Source organism: Salvelinus namaycush, chromosome 2 (assembly GCF_016432855.1).
Source record: "Salvelinus namaycush isolate Seneca chromosome 2, SaNama_1.0, whole genome shotgun sequence".
In the NCBI taxonomy this organism is placed as follows: Eukaryota; Metazoa; Chordata; class Actinopteri; order Salmoniformes; family Salmonidae; genus Salvelinus; species Salvelinus namaycush.
Window position 1 is genome coordinate 62,331,129 of NC_052308.1, and position 20,526 is coordinate 62,351,654.

Genomic DNA, 20,526 nt, shown 5'->3' on the forward strand with positions numbered 1-20,526 from the left:
TACTCTTTTTAAAATACTACTCCATACAGAAAGGTCAGTAGTAAGGCTCGCTGTTTCCTGCCATGTAGGGCTGGGCGGTAAACAGTATCGGTATTCATTCATGGACTGTTTTGGATTTTTACTTTACCTTCTATAACGCCGCTGATAAAAGCATCTTCTAGAGACACTGCTGCAGAGAAACGTCTCCAGACCTTTTCGACAAAGTTTGTTTGCCATCTTGTGTGAGCAGACTGATAACTGTGTGTGTGTGTGTGAGAGCGCGTGAGCCCATCTTGATCAGGTATTCATCATCCAGGTGCATCTGACATTGCTGTCACTTTGTGTAGACTTGTTCCGAGCTCCCAATATCACTGGTCCAATATGGCTGCCAAGCAGGAAATGCTGCTGCCATCACCCGGTGTCCCCTGGTCTGAAGGTGTCCTCCAGCTCTGTCTCAATCTCCCCCTCTAGCTTGTGTGGCACTGGTCATCTGGCCTGGCATAGACCTAGAAGAATCTATGCCAGGCAGATGCAATGGAGCTATTATTAGCCACTGTATTGCACCTGTGACAGAGGTTGGCTTGGCAGGAGTGACATTGCGAATAGAGGTCGACGATTAATCGGCATGACCGATTTCAAGTTTTCATAACAATCGGTAATCGGCCTTTTTGGACGCCGACTATGGCCGATTACATTGCACTCCACGAGGAGACTGCGTGGCAGGCTGACTACCTGTTACGCGAGTGCAGCATCAAAAGGACCTTGTGGCTGCAAGGAGCCAAGGTAAATTGTTAGCTAGCATTAAACTTATCTTATAAAAAACAATCAATCTTCACATAATCACTAGTTAACTACACATGGTTGATGATATTACTAGGTTAACTAGCCTAGTTAAATAAAGGTTATATTTAATAGTAAAAGGCTCACACTTCTAATAGTTTAACACAACTACAAGAAGCATTCCCTGAGTGTCTAAGCCAATAAAGGGAACCCAAACCAGCCATCTAACCTATCATGAGGCGCATCCCCCCCCAAGGGAAACCACATCAACTGTTATCAGTTAACACCACCACCTAGCCTCAGCTCGGCTACGCTAAGACACGCTAAAGTAGATTATTGTGTACATTCCTCCGTGCATCAATAATGCAACAGGTTGCAATCCACCTAAAGGCAATTGGATCGAGAACTTCCATGTTGTTGGTCACATAACAATCAGTGTCCGACTTTGTTGTTGTTTGAAAATAGATACTGCCCGATGTTGTGAGGCAGTTTAAAATGGAACCAGGGGGCACATAATTGCCTCTTCTCTGTATGGCAAGGGAGAGAAGAGTAGAGATGGAGAGAGATAATTAAGACTTATTGGTGCGTGCTTGTGTAAGTTGCTTTGGGGGAAAAGTGTCTGCTAAATGGGGTATTGTGTTTGCTTGCTCACGCCAGTTAGTGTCAGTCCTCATTAGCAGAGAAACTGATGAAAACCCTGCGTGATGTGTGCTAGCCTTTTAATACAGTAGTAATGTAAGGAAGCGCTTCTCTATGCGACCATCATAACAGCTATAGAACACCCAGTTCCAGCTGAAGAGATTATCAAATGACACACGAGTATAGGATGGACATTTTTCTACGAGCATAGAATTGGTCAAATGATTTAAAGTAGGAAGCGAGGAGTGGGAAAATAGGAAACCTATGTCGTTTTGATATCTTAGGGCCAGTAGTATTTCTGCCCACATGACTTGACCGCACGAAAGCCTACTTTCGCTAAGAACTGAAATGCAGGATGTTTCAAATGTTTTGACCCATTGCTTATTCTTTCTATTAGAGGTTTTCCCTAGTCTGGTCACGTTAGGTAAAACTCCTGGCCCTAGAATACTATAACTGCCTCCCTCATGAATCCACACGGTGGCTTTATATTCAAGAGCTGCAGTGTTATCCTCCAAGAGTGTTATTGCCATTTAGATTCAACAGTGTTGGCTATTTTAAAGTGTTTTGGAAGCGTTAACCGTGTAGCCATTGTGACATATGTGGGCCACCGCGGACCTTACGGTTGCCGTCGCCTGCCCACCGCTTCATATAGGGAGCCTCGCACTCCTCCGCTTCTCTCGCTCCAGCGCTTTCTAAGGATGCCTCCCTCTCTCTCTCTCATTCTCTTCCAGGGGAAAGGTCAACATGCGAACCACACGGAGCACTTCCCACCTGAAGGATTTGGTGAGTGTCCGTCTTTCCTCGTCCTTCCGTCGTCTGAGTGTTGACTTGTCTATTTGTATCTACTTTGGGATGCTCTTTCTGGAGTCCACACCAATCCCAGTACAAACCGCTCGCAAACAGACCGAAACAGTTACCGCTGTTAGTGTACGGGTAAACACTGCCAAGTCAAGAACACTATACTCTAGCTGTATGTAGTTTGAGGCTGAAGCACTGTCCAAGACTTAAACTTCCATCTCTCCACGAACATACTCAAAATGTGTTTCCCTCTTCTCCAAAAACAACAAACCTATTACATTAGTCATGATACAGGAAGAACACTATTTCTTTATTTTCCATTGATTGGATTCACTTCTCAATGGTTCACGTTCCACTGGGATGCGAATATGCACTATTAGAGAGCTGTAGCACAGAGCATAGTGTACCCTACTGTGTAGGAGCGCTGTCACCATGAATCTAGTCACCCCGTATGGAGAAAGCACCAGGCGGGCAGGGGAGAGATGGATAGGAGGAGGCATGTTGTGCCATCCCTTTAGATGGAGAGCTAGGGCGAAGACAGGGAAGCGCACCAAGAGTACCGTGATAACAGTGTACATGTTATTATTACTATCATCACAATAATCACTGCCAGCATAATTATCATCATGCAACAGAACTGAGCCCCCCCGTCACCATCCTGTCCCCCATCACCCACCCCTACATCAACTGCAGAACTTTACGCACAAGGCTACTGTGGCAGTTTCTATAAGGTTAACTGTTCTTTATCACTGACTGGGGGTCAAGGAATTATCTTTCTAGCTAGATCTACACTTGAAGACCAACATGGTGCAATTGTTGTTGACAATACAGTATTAAGTTAAGACATCTTAAGTACCAATTGTTTCAAAATACAATAACTTATTATCTCATGGGGAAATTAGCTTGGTCCGCATAGGCACAAATAACACAGACCAAAACAGTGATTTGGTCTAGATAATAAAATCCTTCAGGATTAGCAACAAGACTAGCCACTAATGAATATCACTTAGGAGTAGCAAATCATTAGCAGATATAAACTTTTATATTTTATTCTCTTCTACTTCTAAGAGTTGCACATTTATTAGCAGATATTAACTTTTATTTTATTCATCTCTTAATCCCCCCCCACCCTCTCCAGTTCAACCCAACCCTGCGGTGTTGATGGGCAACCCCATCCGGGCGTTCACGCCGCCCTTAGGGGGCACACCTGGCGGCATGGGCAAGTCCCCCAGTCCCGTGCAGAGGATAGACCCCCACACGGGTGCCAGCATCCTCTACGTGCCCGCCGTCTACGGAGGCAACATGGTCATGTCCATGCCATTGCCTGTAAGTATACTGCTACTGGGAATTGTAGTTGTTTATTGTTGAGGAAAGACTCAACATGTGTGGGTTTTGGTTTGAATTAATGCATTTTTGTAAGTGTATTACTTCGAGTCGGAGTTGGAAGGGGTTTTAACTATGTGTGTGCAAGAGCATACAGCGTACCGTACACTCTTATGCTAGCACACACACACTGACTTACACAAATCTTTCAGTTGGTGTTCGTTCTTGGTCTAAATGCGCTGTTTATTTGAGTTTCAAGGAAAACAATATTTATTTTTTTGGGGTTGTAACATGATGAATCAGTCGAGGAAAAAACACGGACCCCTTATGCAATACTGCATTTAATTCAGACTTGTCAGTCGGGCTGTGGTGTTATGCCGAGTTGTTAACGAAAACTCAGCAGCGCGTAACGATTGCTAATAGAGTGCCAAAATCCCCATAAGCTTGATTGCAAAATGTTCCTTTTTGTGTTTGGGCCCTCCGTCTCCTCCTCGTCTGACAACAAGACCGAGAACAACACGTTAATTGAGAATAAGGACTTCTGTTAGTCTGAACATTTTCGGCTCGGCCCGCGGGGTGAGATTTCACGCTCATTATTCCTCGTTCAGTAATGGAAAGAAAGTCAACTCTCCATCTAACCCAACCTAGGCTGTTTATTTTCCCATTAAACCATCATGGCACAGGGCTGATAAAATGAGTTTTTTTTGGAGTTTTTTTTTAATCAGGAGGATGATTTGCCACGGCAAATAGCTAAGTGTCGACACACGGAGGGGGAGACTGTTTAAAATGATGTTCTCATTAGATACATGGCATCCTTTTTTCTGTTTCATCATTTTGGGAAGCAAAATATAATTTTACTGTTTTCAGGGCCTTTTTCTTTATATTTGACGAGGATTTTTTTGGCATACTTTTTGGGGGATGAAAATACATTTTATATAGGAGTTAGTTTATTATATGCACCATGCAAACAATCGGAGAGCCTTCATTCCTTTGCATACCAATGCCTCTTTTTTTGGCAGGGGGGAAATATGGATGGATGTGCTTTGTTCAAAATGGCCTTTTTCAAAATGTTCATTGTTTTTCTGCTCACTGTTGTCAATCAATTTGCATCCACTTCAATAAAGGGATATGTTTCACTCACCAGCCGGTCTGACAGGTGGCAGAGACCAATCCAACATCGAACTGCTCTCCCTCACAGAAACAGATTCATATTTTAACACACTGTCTGTTTCCTCCGACCTGCATCAGCCACTGTGCTTTTCACATAGACTGTCTGCACAAGGGAGGTGGGGGGGGATGTGGCATATAAACCAGTTTATAATAGCAATAAGGCACCTCCTGGGGGTTTGTGGTATATGGCCAATATACCACGGCTAAGGGCTGTGTCCAGGCACTCTGCGTTGCGTCGTGCCTTGGAACAGCCTTATATTGGCCATATACCACAAACCGCCAGGAGGTTCCTTATTGCTTAAATATCTAGCATTGTAGTTCAGCTCGACGCATCAAGGCAAACTGCATTCACTCTTCAACACAGTATCTCCTGCATATGTATTTACATGTCAGTTGTGAAAGTCTTAATGCATTTTACTAGGATGTCCATGGGGAAAAAGGGATCATTTCATAAATTGGCCTAGGTACCTAGATCACTCTTTAGGAATGATCGGTTACCTAGACTTGCACTTATTTGGTTCTAGCGATATTTTAATAATTTATTTAACAGGGAGAATGCACTGTAGTCAACATTTTAGAATGAACTTCGATAGAACACCACTGGAATTAGCTGACCTGTTTGCTGTCGACCCCGTCTGCTCTGACTAGGCGTATTGCGTGGATTGATTTATATTGACTCGTATTGATGTGATGTCCAGTCTGTCCCCATCCAGTTGCCGTGGCCCGGCTATCAGAACCGCTTCGCCATGGACCCACGCATCATGAGCCACCAGGCGGCCATGGCCTACAACCTGAACCTGCTGCAGGCCCAGAACCGGGGCTCGCCCATCCCCTACAGCGGAGTCACACACCCCTCCCCCTTGGGCATGGGCCAGCAGACCAGTCCCGACAAGGAGCTTCAGGCTGATTCCGTCAGAAACGGTGTGTAGCAAATAAGTTGAAGTGCTTTAATGTGGAAATTGGTAGAAACTGTATCTTAGCACAGTAACTCAAACACAGCACAGAAGCTGAAAAAGTGCCTGCGTTTTTGAACACCCCCCCCTCAGGTAAAATGGACGGGTGTGCAAAGTCCGAGCAGAGTCGGCTGCAGACACCAGAGAGGAAGACCTCGGAGATGAAGGACAAACAGGTACGTTGTTGTTGACTCGCTCTGTAGTCACGCTGTGGGCTTAGTTGGTGCTTTATCACAATGAGAAAAATGACTTTTACTAGTCTCCATTAAAGCCTCTATTTAGCAATAATTCAAATAATACATGATTTCAAAAAGGAGTTTTGCTTTGCTCACACGTATTTACAGAAATAAGTATTGATATAGAGCGGTTGGTTGTTTAGCAACATGTAAACTATATTTAGGCTCCAATGTTTGTGCAAATGTATTTATGTTTTCAATAATCAGCACTTGTTTTCTCTCAAATACATTGTTCCAATTGTTGGTTAGCGAGCTAGCGAATTTTAGCCATATTAGCATAAATGTGACATCAGTCAAAACACAAAACAACACATGGTATCAAGAACAAGATAAAACTGGCTCAAACGAGCCACCTGCGATTCCCCACCTGGCAGTTTCTTGTCATCGTTTCTATCCATCTGGCCAGAATCACAACAATACACAGACTTCTGCCCGAATGAAGCATCGTTTTCTTGACGTTGTCAGCCAACCCATTTATAGTTAATTAACTATTTAGAATTGATACATGTATAAATGAATACATATATAAGTTAATATAGTTTAATTCATTCTGTAGAATTGCTGTATGGCTAAATGAGCAAGTTGATTGTAGCCCTGCTCACACTTTGTTTTCAACTGTTCCAGGGAGAGTGTGATCCGGGCGGTGGCCGGGGTCTGGACTCTCAGACGGACGGACTGGGCTTCCCCAATGCCATGCTTCACCGCAAGGACAACTCAAGCCAAAGACCACTCAACTACCACCTGGCGCCCCCCAACCCGGCCTTTGCCCCCCATCCCGTGGGTCGGGCTTTCCCCCCACAGTACCCCGGCGTGTCCAGGCTCCCCTTTAGGGTGCCGACCCAGCACCCAGGTGGGGGCCCGGCCATGGGCCAGCCTAACCAGCATCACTCGGCCCAGCTATCCCCAGCCTACGCCAGCGGCGGCCACAACCCCTCCTTCTTTGGTGGGGCCATGGCCTCCCACAGAGGTGTGCCGGAGACTGAGGAGGAGGGGCCGGAGGAGATGGGGAATTCCATCAGGGCCCAGATGGGCCACCAGGTGGGGCACCACCCGGCCCTGTCGCAGCCCAGCCGAGTTAACAGCTTCGGAGAGGAGAACCAGGAAGGAGGCCTGGGAGATGGGATGGGTGAGTTCTACCATAGAGTTCAAATTCTACGAGTGCTACTTTTTTTTTGTCACCTCTAACCGGGAAGTTTATTCAAACCATAACAACAAAATAGCAAACAAGAATATGTAAATGTTGAATAACCTTGTTGTGATACAGGTAGGCATACAGGTGTAAATGTGTGTTGCGTTAGTCTGGGCTGTGGTTCAGGAGTGGCCAGTTTGGTCCAAAGATGGTCCCAGAAGGCAGGCTGTGTGACGGGGCCAGTCCAGGTAGGTCTTGACCAGTCTGGCTAGACGGTGGTGGGCAGACATCTGCCTATATGGGATGTCCTCCAGGATACCAGGATGAGGAAGTCCCTGTGCTCCACCAGCATACGGAGAGTGGCCAGTCTCAGCTCCAGCAAGCACCAGTTACTGCGCTGGAAGTGGTGGCTGGCGTAGAGGCTCGCTGTGATGTTGTCCACGATGTCCTTCCCTAGCTGGAAGTCCCTGCTGTGCAGACAGAGACGTAGGAAGAGAGGCCCCCTCTGTTCCAGGTTGGGCAGCAGCTGTTCCACCACCCAGCACTTGTCTTTTCTGCTGTAAGACACAAAGGCATCATAGCGGAACCTGGGGTTGCGCCTCCGCAATCCTTCCTCCAGCCAGCCTCGGACAATGTGGAAGAGGGCCAGCTGATGGAGCAGAACCACCAGCATGAAGAGGAGCAGGGCCAGGGAGGTGCAGAGGAACAGGACAAATCCCAGGTCCAGGGTACAGTTGGCCTCCAAGTTCTGGATACCGTTAGCATTTTTGCATGTCAGCTCCACTTCTCCGGCCTGAAACAAGATAACCTGCACTTGTTTTTGTCTCTGGGCCCAGGTGATTAGCCAAGCATTGTCACAGCTGCAGCACAGGTGAGGATCCGCAAATAGCGTGTACCTCAGACTGGTCAGGGGTTCTGGGACGCTTTCCATCGCCATGAACTCCTCATCGATTCGCGCTGCCTGAGGGAGTGCAGGTTTCTGCTCAGGTCCTCCTCTAGACTTAGGATTCCACATTCGTTAAGGTTCAGGCTCTCCAGCCTGGTCAGGTTGTGGAACATGGCCAGCCCTGGCTGCAGGTAAAGGTCCAGTTCTTCCAGCTTCAGATACCTCAACTGCACAAGCCTGTTCAGGTCAGTCATGTCTGTAAACTTGGCATAGAGCTTTGACTGGAAGTCAAACTCCTGCAGGGAGGGGAAGTACTTTGTGGCGAAGTGAGACCCACACAGGAGGCGCTCTGTCTTGGCCGCAAGGCTGACGACAGACTGGAAGAACGGCCTCCAGCAGTCTTTGAAGGACACGGTTGGGACACGGAGTCGAAGGGCCAAGCCTGCTTTTGGGGTCGCTGCCAATGATAATGGTCAGGTTGAGAAAATTGTCATGTGCATCAACCCCTGAGGGAAGATTCACACTATTCTCTGACTCACTGGTTGGAGGGAGAAAGTTTCCTGAATCTATACTCTTTAGGGAAGTAAGGTGGATTAATGCATGAGCTTTGACGTGAACAACTGGGTTATTTTCCATTGTTATGGTCTCCAAGCTTCGCAGGCCGTAGAAAGCGTGCTTGGTAATCTGTGAGATATTGTTACTACTTAGGTCTAGGAACCTCAATTGTCTATGTCCATTAAATGTAAAGTCGACAATAGTGGTGATTTGATTGATTGTTAAATCCAGCCGCTCCAAATGTGTGAAACAACAGAACTGCTCTGAGATGTTTGGTATGTTGAGCCATTTCAGAGAGTGCCTTCAGCCAGGTGACGGGGCCCTTTTGAGTGTCACAAAGAACACCAAGCTCAGCTTTGTCAAAAAGGGAAAGTCCTCTTGGTGACATTCTTCAGATAATGTATCAAGCTCAAGTTTATGCTGACATGAAATCCAAAGCCAACAAGAATGATCGTCTTTTTACCCAAGCAGTTTTTGACTGTAAATGTGGTGTAGTTCCTGAATTTACAGTGATCTAATTCAAGTTGTGTGATTGAGAGTTTGAATACAGTCTCACAAACTGACTCGAAGGAAATGCTTTTCCTCATCAAAGGGAAAATAACCTAATCCGTTGATACCAGACTGCAGAAGCTGTTTCTGTACCTCATCGATAGCGGGCAAAGACCGAGATGAGATGTTTTCAAAGCATTTGAATGCTCCTTTTTCTAAACGACGTGCATTATGGAATGTAAGAAACACCTCTTGAAGACGATAGAAGTAAGGAAGCTCAAGAACAGCTCCTTTTTTGTTTCACAGCAGTTCTGGTGTCTCAAAATGACCATCTCGTCTGATGTAAAGTCCAGGCTCGTCAATGACTGGGACATATTGACAATCCTACAAAACAAATCAGCGAGCTCCTGTGTACAGGTGTTGACTGAGTTTCTTCAGAAGAGGAATCCACCCCCCCCAATGCGTCTGGTGCCATCACCCAAAGCCTATAGTTATTAATTGACAGTTCCTCCAGGTTAGTCAGGTCAGTAAAGATGTTGGATAGAAGTGATGAATTGTAACACTTACTGCAGTACAGAGTTTCTTCGCCCTGGACAGCCCCTTGAAGGTCTCGGGAAGAATCGTGGGCAGACAGCCCTGTATATGTAAAGGCTCTTGAGGTTGTCAAATCGAGGCAGAGCGCCAGACAGCAGGACAGATTCTTCTCTTATCTCAAGACAGAGGGCATGGTAGTTTGACAGAATGATGGAGAGGTTGAGGACACATACATCCCAGCACGTGGCACTGAGGTTGCCATATGGGCAGTTGGGGTGAATGAACTCCCAATAGTCAAGTCTTCTCATAGAGAATGTGTTACTCAACCAACCTCAGGAACCAACCATCCATGCTGCAAATAGTCCATACTGAACACTGAGTAGCCTCGTCTTTTTTGTGAAGTAGACACTGGTTCGATAAAGTGTGTTGATGGTCAAACTATAGTTTGTCCAAGGAAATAAATGTCTTGTCCAGAAACGTTTCTTGTCATTCAGTGACAAATAAAGGCCTGCGCACAAAGGAAGAAGCGCCTTTTTCCAATAGGACGAGATGTTGGTGAGATGACTTGTCCAGTGGAATGAAGACCTGGAGTTATTTCACTGCTGTGTGCATCTCCTGTTGATCTATTTACAGTATACATGTATAGCTTTTGCTGCATCTCTGTAATCTCTTCCTAGTCTGTATTTTTATGGCTTGGCCCCGAGAGGCTGTGGGACACACAAGGTTATAATTGGTCAACTCTTTAATTTGCTTTTCTTCAGAATCCCTGAGAGGTGGTGGTAGTAGTAGTGGGGGTGTGGTCTGTATCTTTGACATGCAACAGTCTGAGGTCACGTGAGACTAAACCAATGGTTGTGGGCACTTCGGTGAGTGCCTCCTGTTGTTGTGGGAGATCCAGTAATCAGTTTTGCCCCTCACTTTTTTTGTTTTAAAGTTGATGCTGGTTTCACTTTCACATAATTACACAAAAGGTCAGGTAATTAGCTATAGGGAAACAACGTTTTTGAACTTTGAATGGTTCAAGTCATGGTTAATCCAGAGAAAATAGTGTTTGACTGAAATTCTTTATTTGAAATGGCTTTCTAAAAACAACTATTTTCCCTTCGAGTGGCTGGATTTCAGTACCGACCTTAGGCACTTCCAGGTTCTTTTTCACCCAGAAAAGATAACATTACACTGTCAATGCTTTCACTAAATATATAATCTGTTCTCTGAGGGGAAGGGGAAGTTTAATAAAAGGTGTTTTTTTGTTAATAAAACCTAACACGTGACACTACAGCATTCATCTGGGTTTAATTATGCAGACATATGATTTTAATAATTAAACACCTTTTATTGAAATGATTCTGTCTGAACATCTCTTGTAGTTCCAGTTTGCTCTTGGTTTCACACCTTGGTTGGGCTGTGAGGTAGCGACCGTAGGCTATGGCTTGTTTTTAATTTGAGACTTTGTCCGGGTCCAGAAACAACCCCTTGTCACTACAACTTTGATATTTTCATATCTAAAGACTACTCGGACATGCCTAGATTTAAGCAATCTGGTGATGACTCCTAGTCTTCCAATGCTTCTACTACCTAGGCAAACACTTGAGAGAAAATACCAATGCTTCTACTACCTAGGCAAACACTTGAGAGAAAATACCACTCAAACTATCTTTTGGTATTTGTTAGTCCACTGTTGATACACTCCCAAAATGTTTTGCATATCAGCAATTACACTTTAAAAATACAGCAAGTGTCACAGAATTATGTTTTTTGCATCATATGATGTGAGATTAAAATAATAATTGTTTTTTTATACAGTATAAAACCATAATCTAACAATCTCGCTCCCTCTTTCCCTACAACAGACCCCCTAACTCTGGAGGCCCTGAGCCAGCAGGCGCGGCTGGGCCAGTGGGGTGAGCCCGGGCCCTTCCTCCAGGGCGGTGTGGCCTTCCCTCTGCCCCAGCAGCTGGCCCATCTGGCCCAGCCCGGCCTAGCCCGCTTCCCCCCTCAGCTGCTGGCACGGGCCAACTGGAGAATGAGCGCCGGCATGGAGGACGAGGCTAGCGGAACGCCTTTCACTAGGTAACCTTCAGGGCTGAGAGTGGCTTTCCCTTTGTCTTGTTCTCTTTCTCTCTCCCTCGCGCTCTTTCGACCTCGGGCTCTTTTCCCTCTCGCTCTACCGCTCACACCCTCTCTTTCTACTGACTTGACTGCCTTTGGATATTAAGGGTATATATCCGTCTTCTCTCCTCCGTAGGTTCCCAGGCCTCCTGAGAGAGATGCCCCCCCAGGATCAGCCCGATCCCAGGGACCCAGTTGAGATGCAGCCCCCTCCCCAGTCCCGCCTGCTCCAGTACCGCCAGGTCCAGTCCCGCTCCCCGGGAGACCCCTCCTCCCCCTCATCCGTAACCTCCAACCACACCGGCCCCTTCCCCCCTGGCCCCTATCCCGGCCGAGACCCCACCAGCCACGAGCTGGAGCTCCTCAATAACCCGGGTCTCCAGCAGCACCCGGGGAACCAGCTCTACAACCCCAACGCCTACCCCCACCAGCTGGGCCACTCCACAACCCCGCCCCCGCAGGTCAAGTACCTCCTCCAGGAGGCCCAGTGGCCTCACGGCGGAGCTGGCGTGGCCCAGAACCACATGCTGGCCCAGGGCCAGGGCTTCCCCTATGGGCTGCCCGTCATGGCCCACCCCAGTAGACAGGAGCAGGTCCACCTCATGCAGCTCCACCACCAGCAGCAGCAGCACCAACAACAGCAGCAGCAGCAGGGTCAAGGCCCAGGCCAGGAGCCCTACCACCCTCTCTCCCCCAGAACAACAGGTGCCACCGCCCTTCACAATGTAGAAGAGGTAAGGACCATGCTCTATCCATGTGTGTGTGAAGAATAGAGTTGCTGTGACTATTGTACTAGTATGGCCCCATCTGTCACCGTTACTAGTATGCCCTGTCTGTCACAGTTTTGTGCTACATTATACTGTCTTTTCGCCTCACTTCCGATGCTACGTTTTAGCACGGACGGGTGCATGCAAATATATTTCAAGATTTTAATACAGAAATGTTTGGAGAGAAAAAATGTCTCACCATGACATCACAGGAAATGGAAGCTGTGACTTTCTCACTCTCTGTAATGAGTTTTTCTGACCTAAAAATGACTGTGAGAAATGGAGACATGTATCAGTTAAAGCGCAGCATGTTGCTCAGAAGCTCTCCGGGGGGCCCTAACACTGGGGAAATAATCTCCTAACCGTTGCCTCAACGTTGGTAACTTTGTCGGAGTAGAACGTTAAAGCCAGGTGACTGAGGATAGGAGATGCTAGGGCATAGCATTAAGGATTTCTGTGGGTGAAGGTGTGGTCCAGGGTTTGGGCAACCCTTGTCCTGGAGAGCTACAGTGTGTGTGTGTGTGTGTGCATGGTGGTTCATTAGGCACCAAACGGGCAGGGACTACATAGACTTGTCCAACACTCATTTTTGTTTCCCAGTGCAAAATGTTTGAAAACATTTTCCGTTGCGGTCCCTAATGAACACGACCAAGACATTTGGTCCTACCCAGCTGGGTCAGACCACAGAGTGAATAAGCAGCCCTCTCCATCCTACGTATGTGTTATCGTCTAGCCTGTTCGATAACGTGGCAGCCTAGTCGACCTCGTGGCATTTTCCTTTATTCGATTTTAACAGGCAATTCACTTTATTGGAAGACATTGCTCTTTTCGGATGCCAATATCCTTTTCCGACCGGATATTCGCCCACTGTGTATCCAGTTGAAGTGTTAGGACTCTCCAGTGTTTTCGCTGCTTTCATTTAGCTGTGGCGCTGCGCCACGGTAAAGTCATTGACCCCGCTGGCCAAAAATATACGTGTGTGTGAGAATATACCAAATTTACATAGTATTTTTACCAAACATATTTTCGATAATTTGTCCAGGTGCAACATCGTTCTAAAGGTTATTTAGCTCTTTGCGCCGCTGTGGCAGTCAAACCTGCCTGAGCAGGAAACGCAGTGCGGTGGCTAGTCAGACCTGGAGAGACGGCACAACACCTCACCCCTCACCTAGTCAAGTTTCAATACTGCACTAGTCAAGTCTCACCCCTCCACCTAAAACAAATATGTTTTGGGGGGGGAAATGGCTAACTTCTAGCAATTCTACACATGGGGAAGAGAAATGTGCAGTTTTATTGCTAATCTAAAAATATATATATTTTACCACCCTTTCTCTCCAATTTCGTGATATCCAATTACTATATTGTGTCATCGCTGCAACTCCCCAACAGGCTTGGGAGAGGTGAATGTCGAGTCATGTGTCCTCCGAAACATGACCCGCCAAGCCGCGCTTCTTAACACCCGCACGCTTAACCCAGAATCAGTCCTTTTGGAAAATCTGACCGTTTCAGTAAAAAAAAAAAATTGGCCTACGACCCCCCCCGCCACCCCCCCCTTGCAATGCGACCAACATTTCCAGAGAAGAAAGGGTCTCTCACAGGGTGATGAGTATAACACTGTCACTCCCCAAAGGCTAAGCTCACCACAGTCCTCATCACCTTTGGATGGTGTTCTGGTCCGAGGGCTGTTCTGTTTTCATACCATAGTCCAATTTCGGAACGGGTGTTTTTCTCGAATGCTCTTCGGAATGCTCAGCCTGTCCCCTCACGTGGCTCTTATCACGTCTTATTGGTATTCCCATGAGTTTTCCAGGATTTGAATCATGATTCCCTGCATGTTCCCAGCTTACGGGAACTGTAATGGGCACTCTGGCAGAAGAGTGAATGTGTTGTATAAGTGAAATGAGAACGTTGTGATTGACCTATATTGTCTTCTTTCTTTTTTTTCTTCCTTGCCTCCTTTCTGTGTCCCACCTGTCTCTGTTATTTTCTTTCTCCCTCTCTCAGTATGAACCCAGGGGTCCCGGGCGGCCCCTCTACCAGCGGCGGATCTCCTCCAGCTATCCAGACGAGGGATCCCCCGCCAACGCCGCCGCCTTGGCCCAGCAGCAGCCACAGCCCTGCCCGCCAGACCCCCAGGAGCACCCCCACACCTACCAACACCCCCACCAACACACCCACCAACACCCCCACGCCCCCTACGGCTACCCCCCGCCTGAGCTGTGGCCCGGCAACGGAGGTGGCCCTGGCCCGTTCCAGAACATTCCATGCAACGGAGCCAGCACACTCATTCAACACCGGGACCTCCTAGGTATGTGTCAGAAGCACCACAAATTACTTTTTAAACCGTTTTCAAACTGTTATGCTAATTATTCAGCATTCTATTGACTATGTACCTGAACGAGGTACAGTGCAGATCAAGTGTAACCTACTGCACTCATTGTACTTGGCAGTGATAACTCTAGCAGTGGCAGAGTTGTGACAGGTGAGAGCCAGTCGGGTGTTCACTTTCTGACGGTTGTCATTAGGGTTTGACCTAGTGAATACAATTTGAAGGCTGTTAGCTTGTTAGTTGATGAATCCTCATGCTGAAATGCCTGTCATGTGGCTGTCATTGTCAATGATTCCAACAATGCAAGCGTAACAGAAGCAAATGTCATTTTCCTTCCTAAGTGACCATTTGTTCTCCTGACATTGACAAGTAACCCCCAATGTATTGTATATTTTGGAAGTTGAAAGTAATCTCTTCATCCCTAATTTCTCCTCTTTCCCTTCTTCCTACTCTTTCCCCTCTTGCTCTGCTGCCTCTCGTCTTTCCCCTCCACCTCATCCTTCTTCCTCCCTTCCTCCTCCCTCTCCAGTAGCTTCCAAGGCCCTGCGGCAGGCAGCAGAGGAGCAGATGAAGGCTGAAGCGGCAGCAGCAGTAGCTGCGGCCCAGCCTCCCGCCCACTCCCTCCAGCACCTCGGACAATTCCCCCCTCTCATGCCCAACAGCAAGCAACAGCCACAGCAGCAGCAGCAGCAGGCCCCCCCAGAGCCCGTCCAAGGCCCCGGGGGCCCCCAAAACCCTGGCAAACCCCCCACCATGTCCTACGCCAGTGCCCTCCGCGCCCCACCCAAACCCAGAGCTCGTCCCGAACAGGTCAAAAAGCACAGCGACCCACTTTCCCTACTCCAAGAGCTGAGCATAGGAAGTTCAAATGGTAGCAACGGATACTATTCCTATTTTAAATGAGTTTCACCCCTGAGAAATCGCCCCTAGAAAAATATAAATAAAAAAACATGTAAAATATAAAGAAAGAAAAAAAAGATAATAATGGCAAAACTTTTGTGAAAAAGACAAAAAAAAACGGTACAAGTGCTTTTACAAATCGTTTCTATTCATCGTTTTTGTTTCCGCTTTTTTGTTATGTTTTAAACTTTTATTTGTAACAGTCAAATCTTTCTTCTGTTTCACATATCTGACATAAAAATTTAAAAAAATATGTAAAACATAAGTATATATAATGGATGCATTACTGGTATATATACATGCACATTATGTATATATGAATATATGCTTATATTATGTACACTTATATATGTACGTAATGCAAAAAAAAAAAAAGTAGAAAAATAAACTAAAATGATTTTAAAAACAACATTTGGTTGACCACTTGGCTGCCTGTCTGTTTTCCCTTGTTGAAGTTGGTTTTGTTGGCCACTTTTTTTTGTCAGTTTTTAAAAATTGAGTGGACTTTCTATGTCTTGATTTTCATCATAGGTGTGTTAACAGGGAAAAAGCTAAGTGGTCAACTAATTTCATATAAAATATATGGAACATTGTATAGAAGTAGATACATTTTCCTCTAATCTGTACATATAAAGAAAATAAATAACTGAGTTGTATGCCACAGACATGTACCTAAATTCCTGTATCATGTTAGAATTGACATTAGACTTCATTTGGTTTACTTTTAATCCTTAACCTTAGACAAAATCATCTTCAGTGACAGATTAGTGGAGTAAATGAGATTTTTACATACATGCAAACGCACACGATTCAGAATAAAACTATTACTTTATTATACATTTATACAAATGGGTTGGTTGCATGTCGATTCCTTTATTTCACTGGCCCTCTCGTTTAAAAGATAATATAGGATAGATGATGATGATTGATGATAAGCATGCGAAGCCACATCGAAGTGAGGTCTACTGTTGTCTGATTCCAACTTGGAAAAACTAGTTTCAGGAAGAACCATGGTATGCTTCCTCTGCCGTTTCATCCGAGGCCCAAAGATAGTTGTTGGAATGGCTTTCCCGTTAGTCGGTTAACCACTGTCTTTGAAGTAGGGGTTATGGCGTGATGTGTTACATGTCCAATCACATGTCGACCAAACATCTAATCAGTTAAAACTGCAGATTAAAAAAAAAATGTATGTGGAGAAACTTGAGACAAACTGTATAAATGAGTGGCTGGGTAAACGTGAGTCATAACTAAGGCACGGCTGCTGAGGGAATCTGAAGGTATAGAGAGGGATGACGGCCAAGATGGAAAGATTTTATTCGCGTCGAGTGAGATGTTGGGCCGACGTCAGTTATCTCCTTGTTTTTCTTTGACCCACTTCAGAGCTTTATGGTCATTTAGAAAGGCTTGAGAAAGATCCTGTCACCAACTTTCCCCAACATTCCATGATATTTCTGAAGTCCCGGGTTGAGGTTTTCTGGAATCAGCAAGGGAGTTAGCAACTAGGGAATCGTCTGACTTGGAATTCTTCAACCAGGATTTAAAAAAAAAAAAAACTGGGAATTTGGGGGATTTTGTAACCCTACACTATTTTTGCAACCCTAGACTTATGTAGGACTTCGGCCTGAAAGAATACCGGCTGGTTTAGACCAGTGCCATCAGTTACTTTTTGATTCAGTCTTATCATTTGAGTTGTACTGGTACTGCAATACCAGTCTTTTTCACCGATATTCCATTTCCGCTGATGACAGAGTACATCACTTTTAGCTACCAACCTCTTGCTCTGATTAAATCGTTGCTTAGATGACTGAGAACTCATTCAGTCTGTTTGCCCTGGAAATTTAGACAGAAAAAATATTTTGCTTTTATTTTGACGACTCACATTTTTTTCAATTGTTAACAAATAAATGCAATCAGTGTGGGTTATTTTAACCATAAGAAGAAAAAGAATGTTCAGGCGTTTGTAGGACTTTTCTGACATGCATTCCATTCAGTGATGTATTTTGTTTTTAGGGTGACACGTATCTTGTGAGTGAAATCTATTTGCATTTTTGTAAAATAATTTGCAAACAACCATCAAGCTGTCAAATCTTTATACATTTGTATGGTGTGCACACTCAAAAAATAAATTGCCTGTAGGATAAAATTGTTATGACAATTATTGACGATTATTATCAAATGCAAATTTGTGACTGATTTTGATTGACTTGGTAGATTATTTTTTGTGTGTAATAGCCACTGTTGTCACATTTACTGGAAACCATTTTCTCTCAACTTTTCATGATTCATTTATTTTTAATTGGTTAATGGTATGTTTCAGTATATTTTAATAAAATACCCTTGGATTCTAATTGGTAAATTTTATGTAACTATTTAGTCATTCATTTTAATGTATGAGCCCGTCAATCAGTTTTTTTTGTTTAAAGAGTCAAACATGCTGTCAGCTATTCAGGAAGCAAATCTAGTTGGAATGAAAAACATCTCCTTTTAAACATAGTTGAAACAATCATTCAAAACATTTACTGGGACTTCAGTTTATTTGAATTTTCCAAGGTCCAGATTCGAGGTTGTGAATTTTAGGTTCATCACAACAAAAAACATACTTGTAAATATGCATTTTCTAGGTATTTACAAACAAGGTTTAGGGAGTGCCTCAATTTTGTAGAAGCTGTTTAAAAGAAGAGGTATGCCCTTTTTAATTATGCAAATTCACAAAATCAACTCACAAAAATGGACATGGACCGTGTTGGCAGTCACAGCATCTTATAGTAATATAACTTTTTAAATTCATTTTTATAAGATGGTGTCTGGCTGCTTTTACAAAGTTTTTTTGTTGCAGGCATATAAAATGTTATTTTACTGTAGAATACTTATTTTTTAAATCAATGTTGCAGGAATTATTTGTCCTTGGTTCAGTTTTTCCGCTAGATCCGTTTAAAAGATATTTTAATTTCAGCGGTGCTTTGTGGTTCGACAATTATTTTTCATGTAAGACTGTACATTCATTCTGTGCATGCCAAGATGACATGGCTTGTTTATATCCCCGATTTATCAAATAGTTTATTGATTTGTGCAACAACAATAAAAATGTTTTTGTTCTCTCCCTACAAAGTAACATTTTGGTTTATTATTTGATGTGTACAATGACTTGTGACATTATGAACAAAAAAGTATGATATTTTACTAACATGTCAATGAATTATGTAATGTTCATGTAAGAGTTGTTTTTCCTCCAAATTATCTTGCTGGGCAAAAGTTGCTCCCAGCCATACGAGGCACATATTATAAGCTTTGAACGTCTTTACAAAGAAGTGGATATCAAATTTGAATCAGTTTTCCGCAAATTAGTTGTTGGTTAATCTCTGAATTGTGCAAGACTTACTCCTCACAATTTCTACTGTGTCTGACATGTATTTGCGTAAAATCCAAAACATAAGAGATTGAGCCATTCTAAGTGTTTGTTCTTAATAATCTTGTCCAGGAGTAAGTAATAGTAGGTCTGTGCTTGTGTCCATACCGCGCCTTTTTCAGGCCTTTATTATTGCTTACTCACTATCAAAATCTCCATTTTGTGCCGTGTCATGACTCGTGACCTGATTTGACTTTGCATCGAGACCGAAGCTTTTAATTTGTTTGTCGTCAAATAAGTTTGAATGTCAGTTAGCCTCCACCCAGACCCAGTCACATATCATTGCGTGTAAGTGGCTTACGAAGGTTCCGCACGTTGCTTTCGTAAAACAACCTTAACTTGAGCGGATGGTTTTTGTGGTGGGAGCAGCCTTTTGCCCAGCCAGTAGAGAGCACTGTGTTCAGCCTTTGGTAAAACCACATCTCCTGTTGTCATCCATCTTGTCTCCTGTCTCCTCTATTTCTCCCCTCCCACAGTAAATCAATGGCACGCCTGTTAACTGTTACCCCTCCACTGGATCCACACAGGTGGGCTACATAATGATGAATATTTCCCTTTCACTCTTTTCAATTCAATTGGTGGTGGTCATAATAAAGGATGTCGACTTTGTTTCAAAGGTTTAATTTAATTATTTTTATTTTTCAAATGTGTTTCTCTATTAAAGTGTCTTATTGAATCAGTTACTCTTGTTGTTATTGCAGAGACATACTTCAATTGTTGGATTGGATGAGGTAGAGTTTAATTGAGGTAGAGTTTTATAGTGATTTCCCTGTGTGGAAAAGAAGTGCACACCATGTGGCTCAATATCCCAAAAGGAACCGAAGAGTTAAGCAATTGACTTTACTCTCATTAAGTCGCCGGGTGTCTTGTTTGCCATTGAGGTTATATGACTTGTCGTTATCTCAGGAGTAATGTGGCCCCTGAGGAACACAACCCCAACACTGTATCCGTCTTAGGACCGGTTTATCCTTAGCAGTCTCAACCGGTGTCTCCACAGGTGCATAGGCCCCCTACCCATAACTGCTGCTAGTGGTGTACAGTACCCCAACAGTTTGCACTCAAGACCCAAGGCCAACTTGCGTCTTGGGCATTTGATGCTACTATTGGCTTAGAATCAACCGAGGCAGCGCTGAAGTATTTTCCTCAATGTTTCTGTTTTGATCCATTCTCCATCATGCGGTTGCTCCCTCTTTTCCCCCTTCTTTGCCACCAAACTAACTCCGGCTGTGAGTTTGGAATCTAAATGAACCCATCAAGACTGAAAAGATCCGGCTCAAAAGCCTGGACTCGTATTGATGTGGGGAAGGACAGGGAGGGCGCTCAGGTAGGGCGCTCCTCTTTCATCATCCCCCTACACACACAGTGAGGGGACGCTTCCACAGACCATGCTGTCATTCCTGCCAGTGACCAGCGCAGGTTCCCGGCAGGGTTCCCAGCAACAGTAACCATTTCACAAATCCCCTCTATGACCATGCTGCAAGGCTTTTTTCTCAAACAGGTTTGTGTTCATCGGGACACGCAAAGGAAAACATTTTGCAACAGAA

General features: G+C 44.7%; 1 protein-coding gene across 4 annotated transcripts in view; it reads left to right on the plus strand.

Annotated features, from left to right (window-relative positions):
* The window catches only part of LOC120065617 (probable helicase with zinc finger domain), a 60,132-nt gene extending 40,470 nt beyond the window's left edge, over positions 1–19,662 (plus strand). For 3 of the 4 annotated variants that reach the window (XM_039016677.1, XM_039016682.1, XM_039016699.1), the window contains 9 exons: positions 2,130–2,181; positions 3,335–3,522; positions 5,388–5,610; positions 5,736–5,818; positions 6,503–7,004; positions 11,322–11,541; positions 11,717–12,314; positions 14,352–14,655; positions 15,206–19,662. In XM_039016677.1, coding sequence (XP_038872605.1) covers positions 2,130–2,181; positions 3,335–3,522; positions 5,388–5,610; positions 5,736–5,818; positions 6,503–7,004; positions 11,322–11,541; positions 11,717–12,314; positions 14,352–14,655; positions 15,206–15,579 — 2,544 coding nt within the window. In that variant the 3' untranslated portion in view covers positions 15,580–19,662. The remainder of the gene's footprint in view (positions 1–2,129; positions 2,182–3,334; positions 3,523–5,387; positions 5,611–5,735; positions 5,819–6,502; positions 7,005–11,321; positions 11,542–11,716; positions 12,315–14,351; positions 14,656–15,205) is intronic. The other variant, XM_039016691.1, reaches the window with a different exon arrangement.
* The last annotated feature ends 864 nt before the right edge of the window (positions 19,663–20,526 follow it).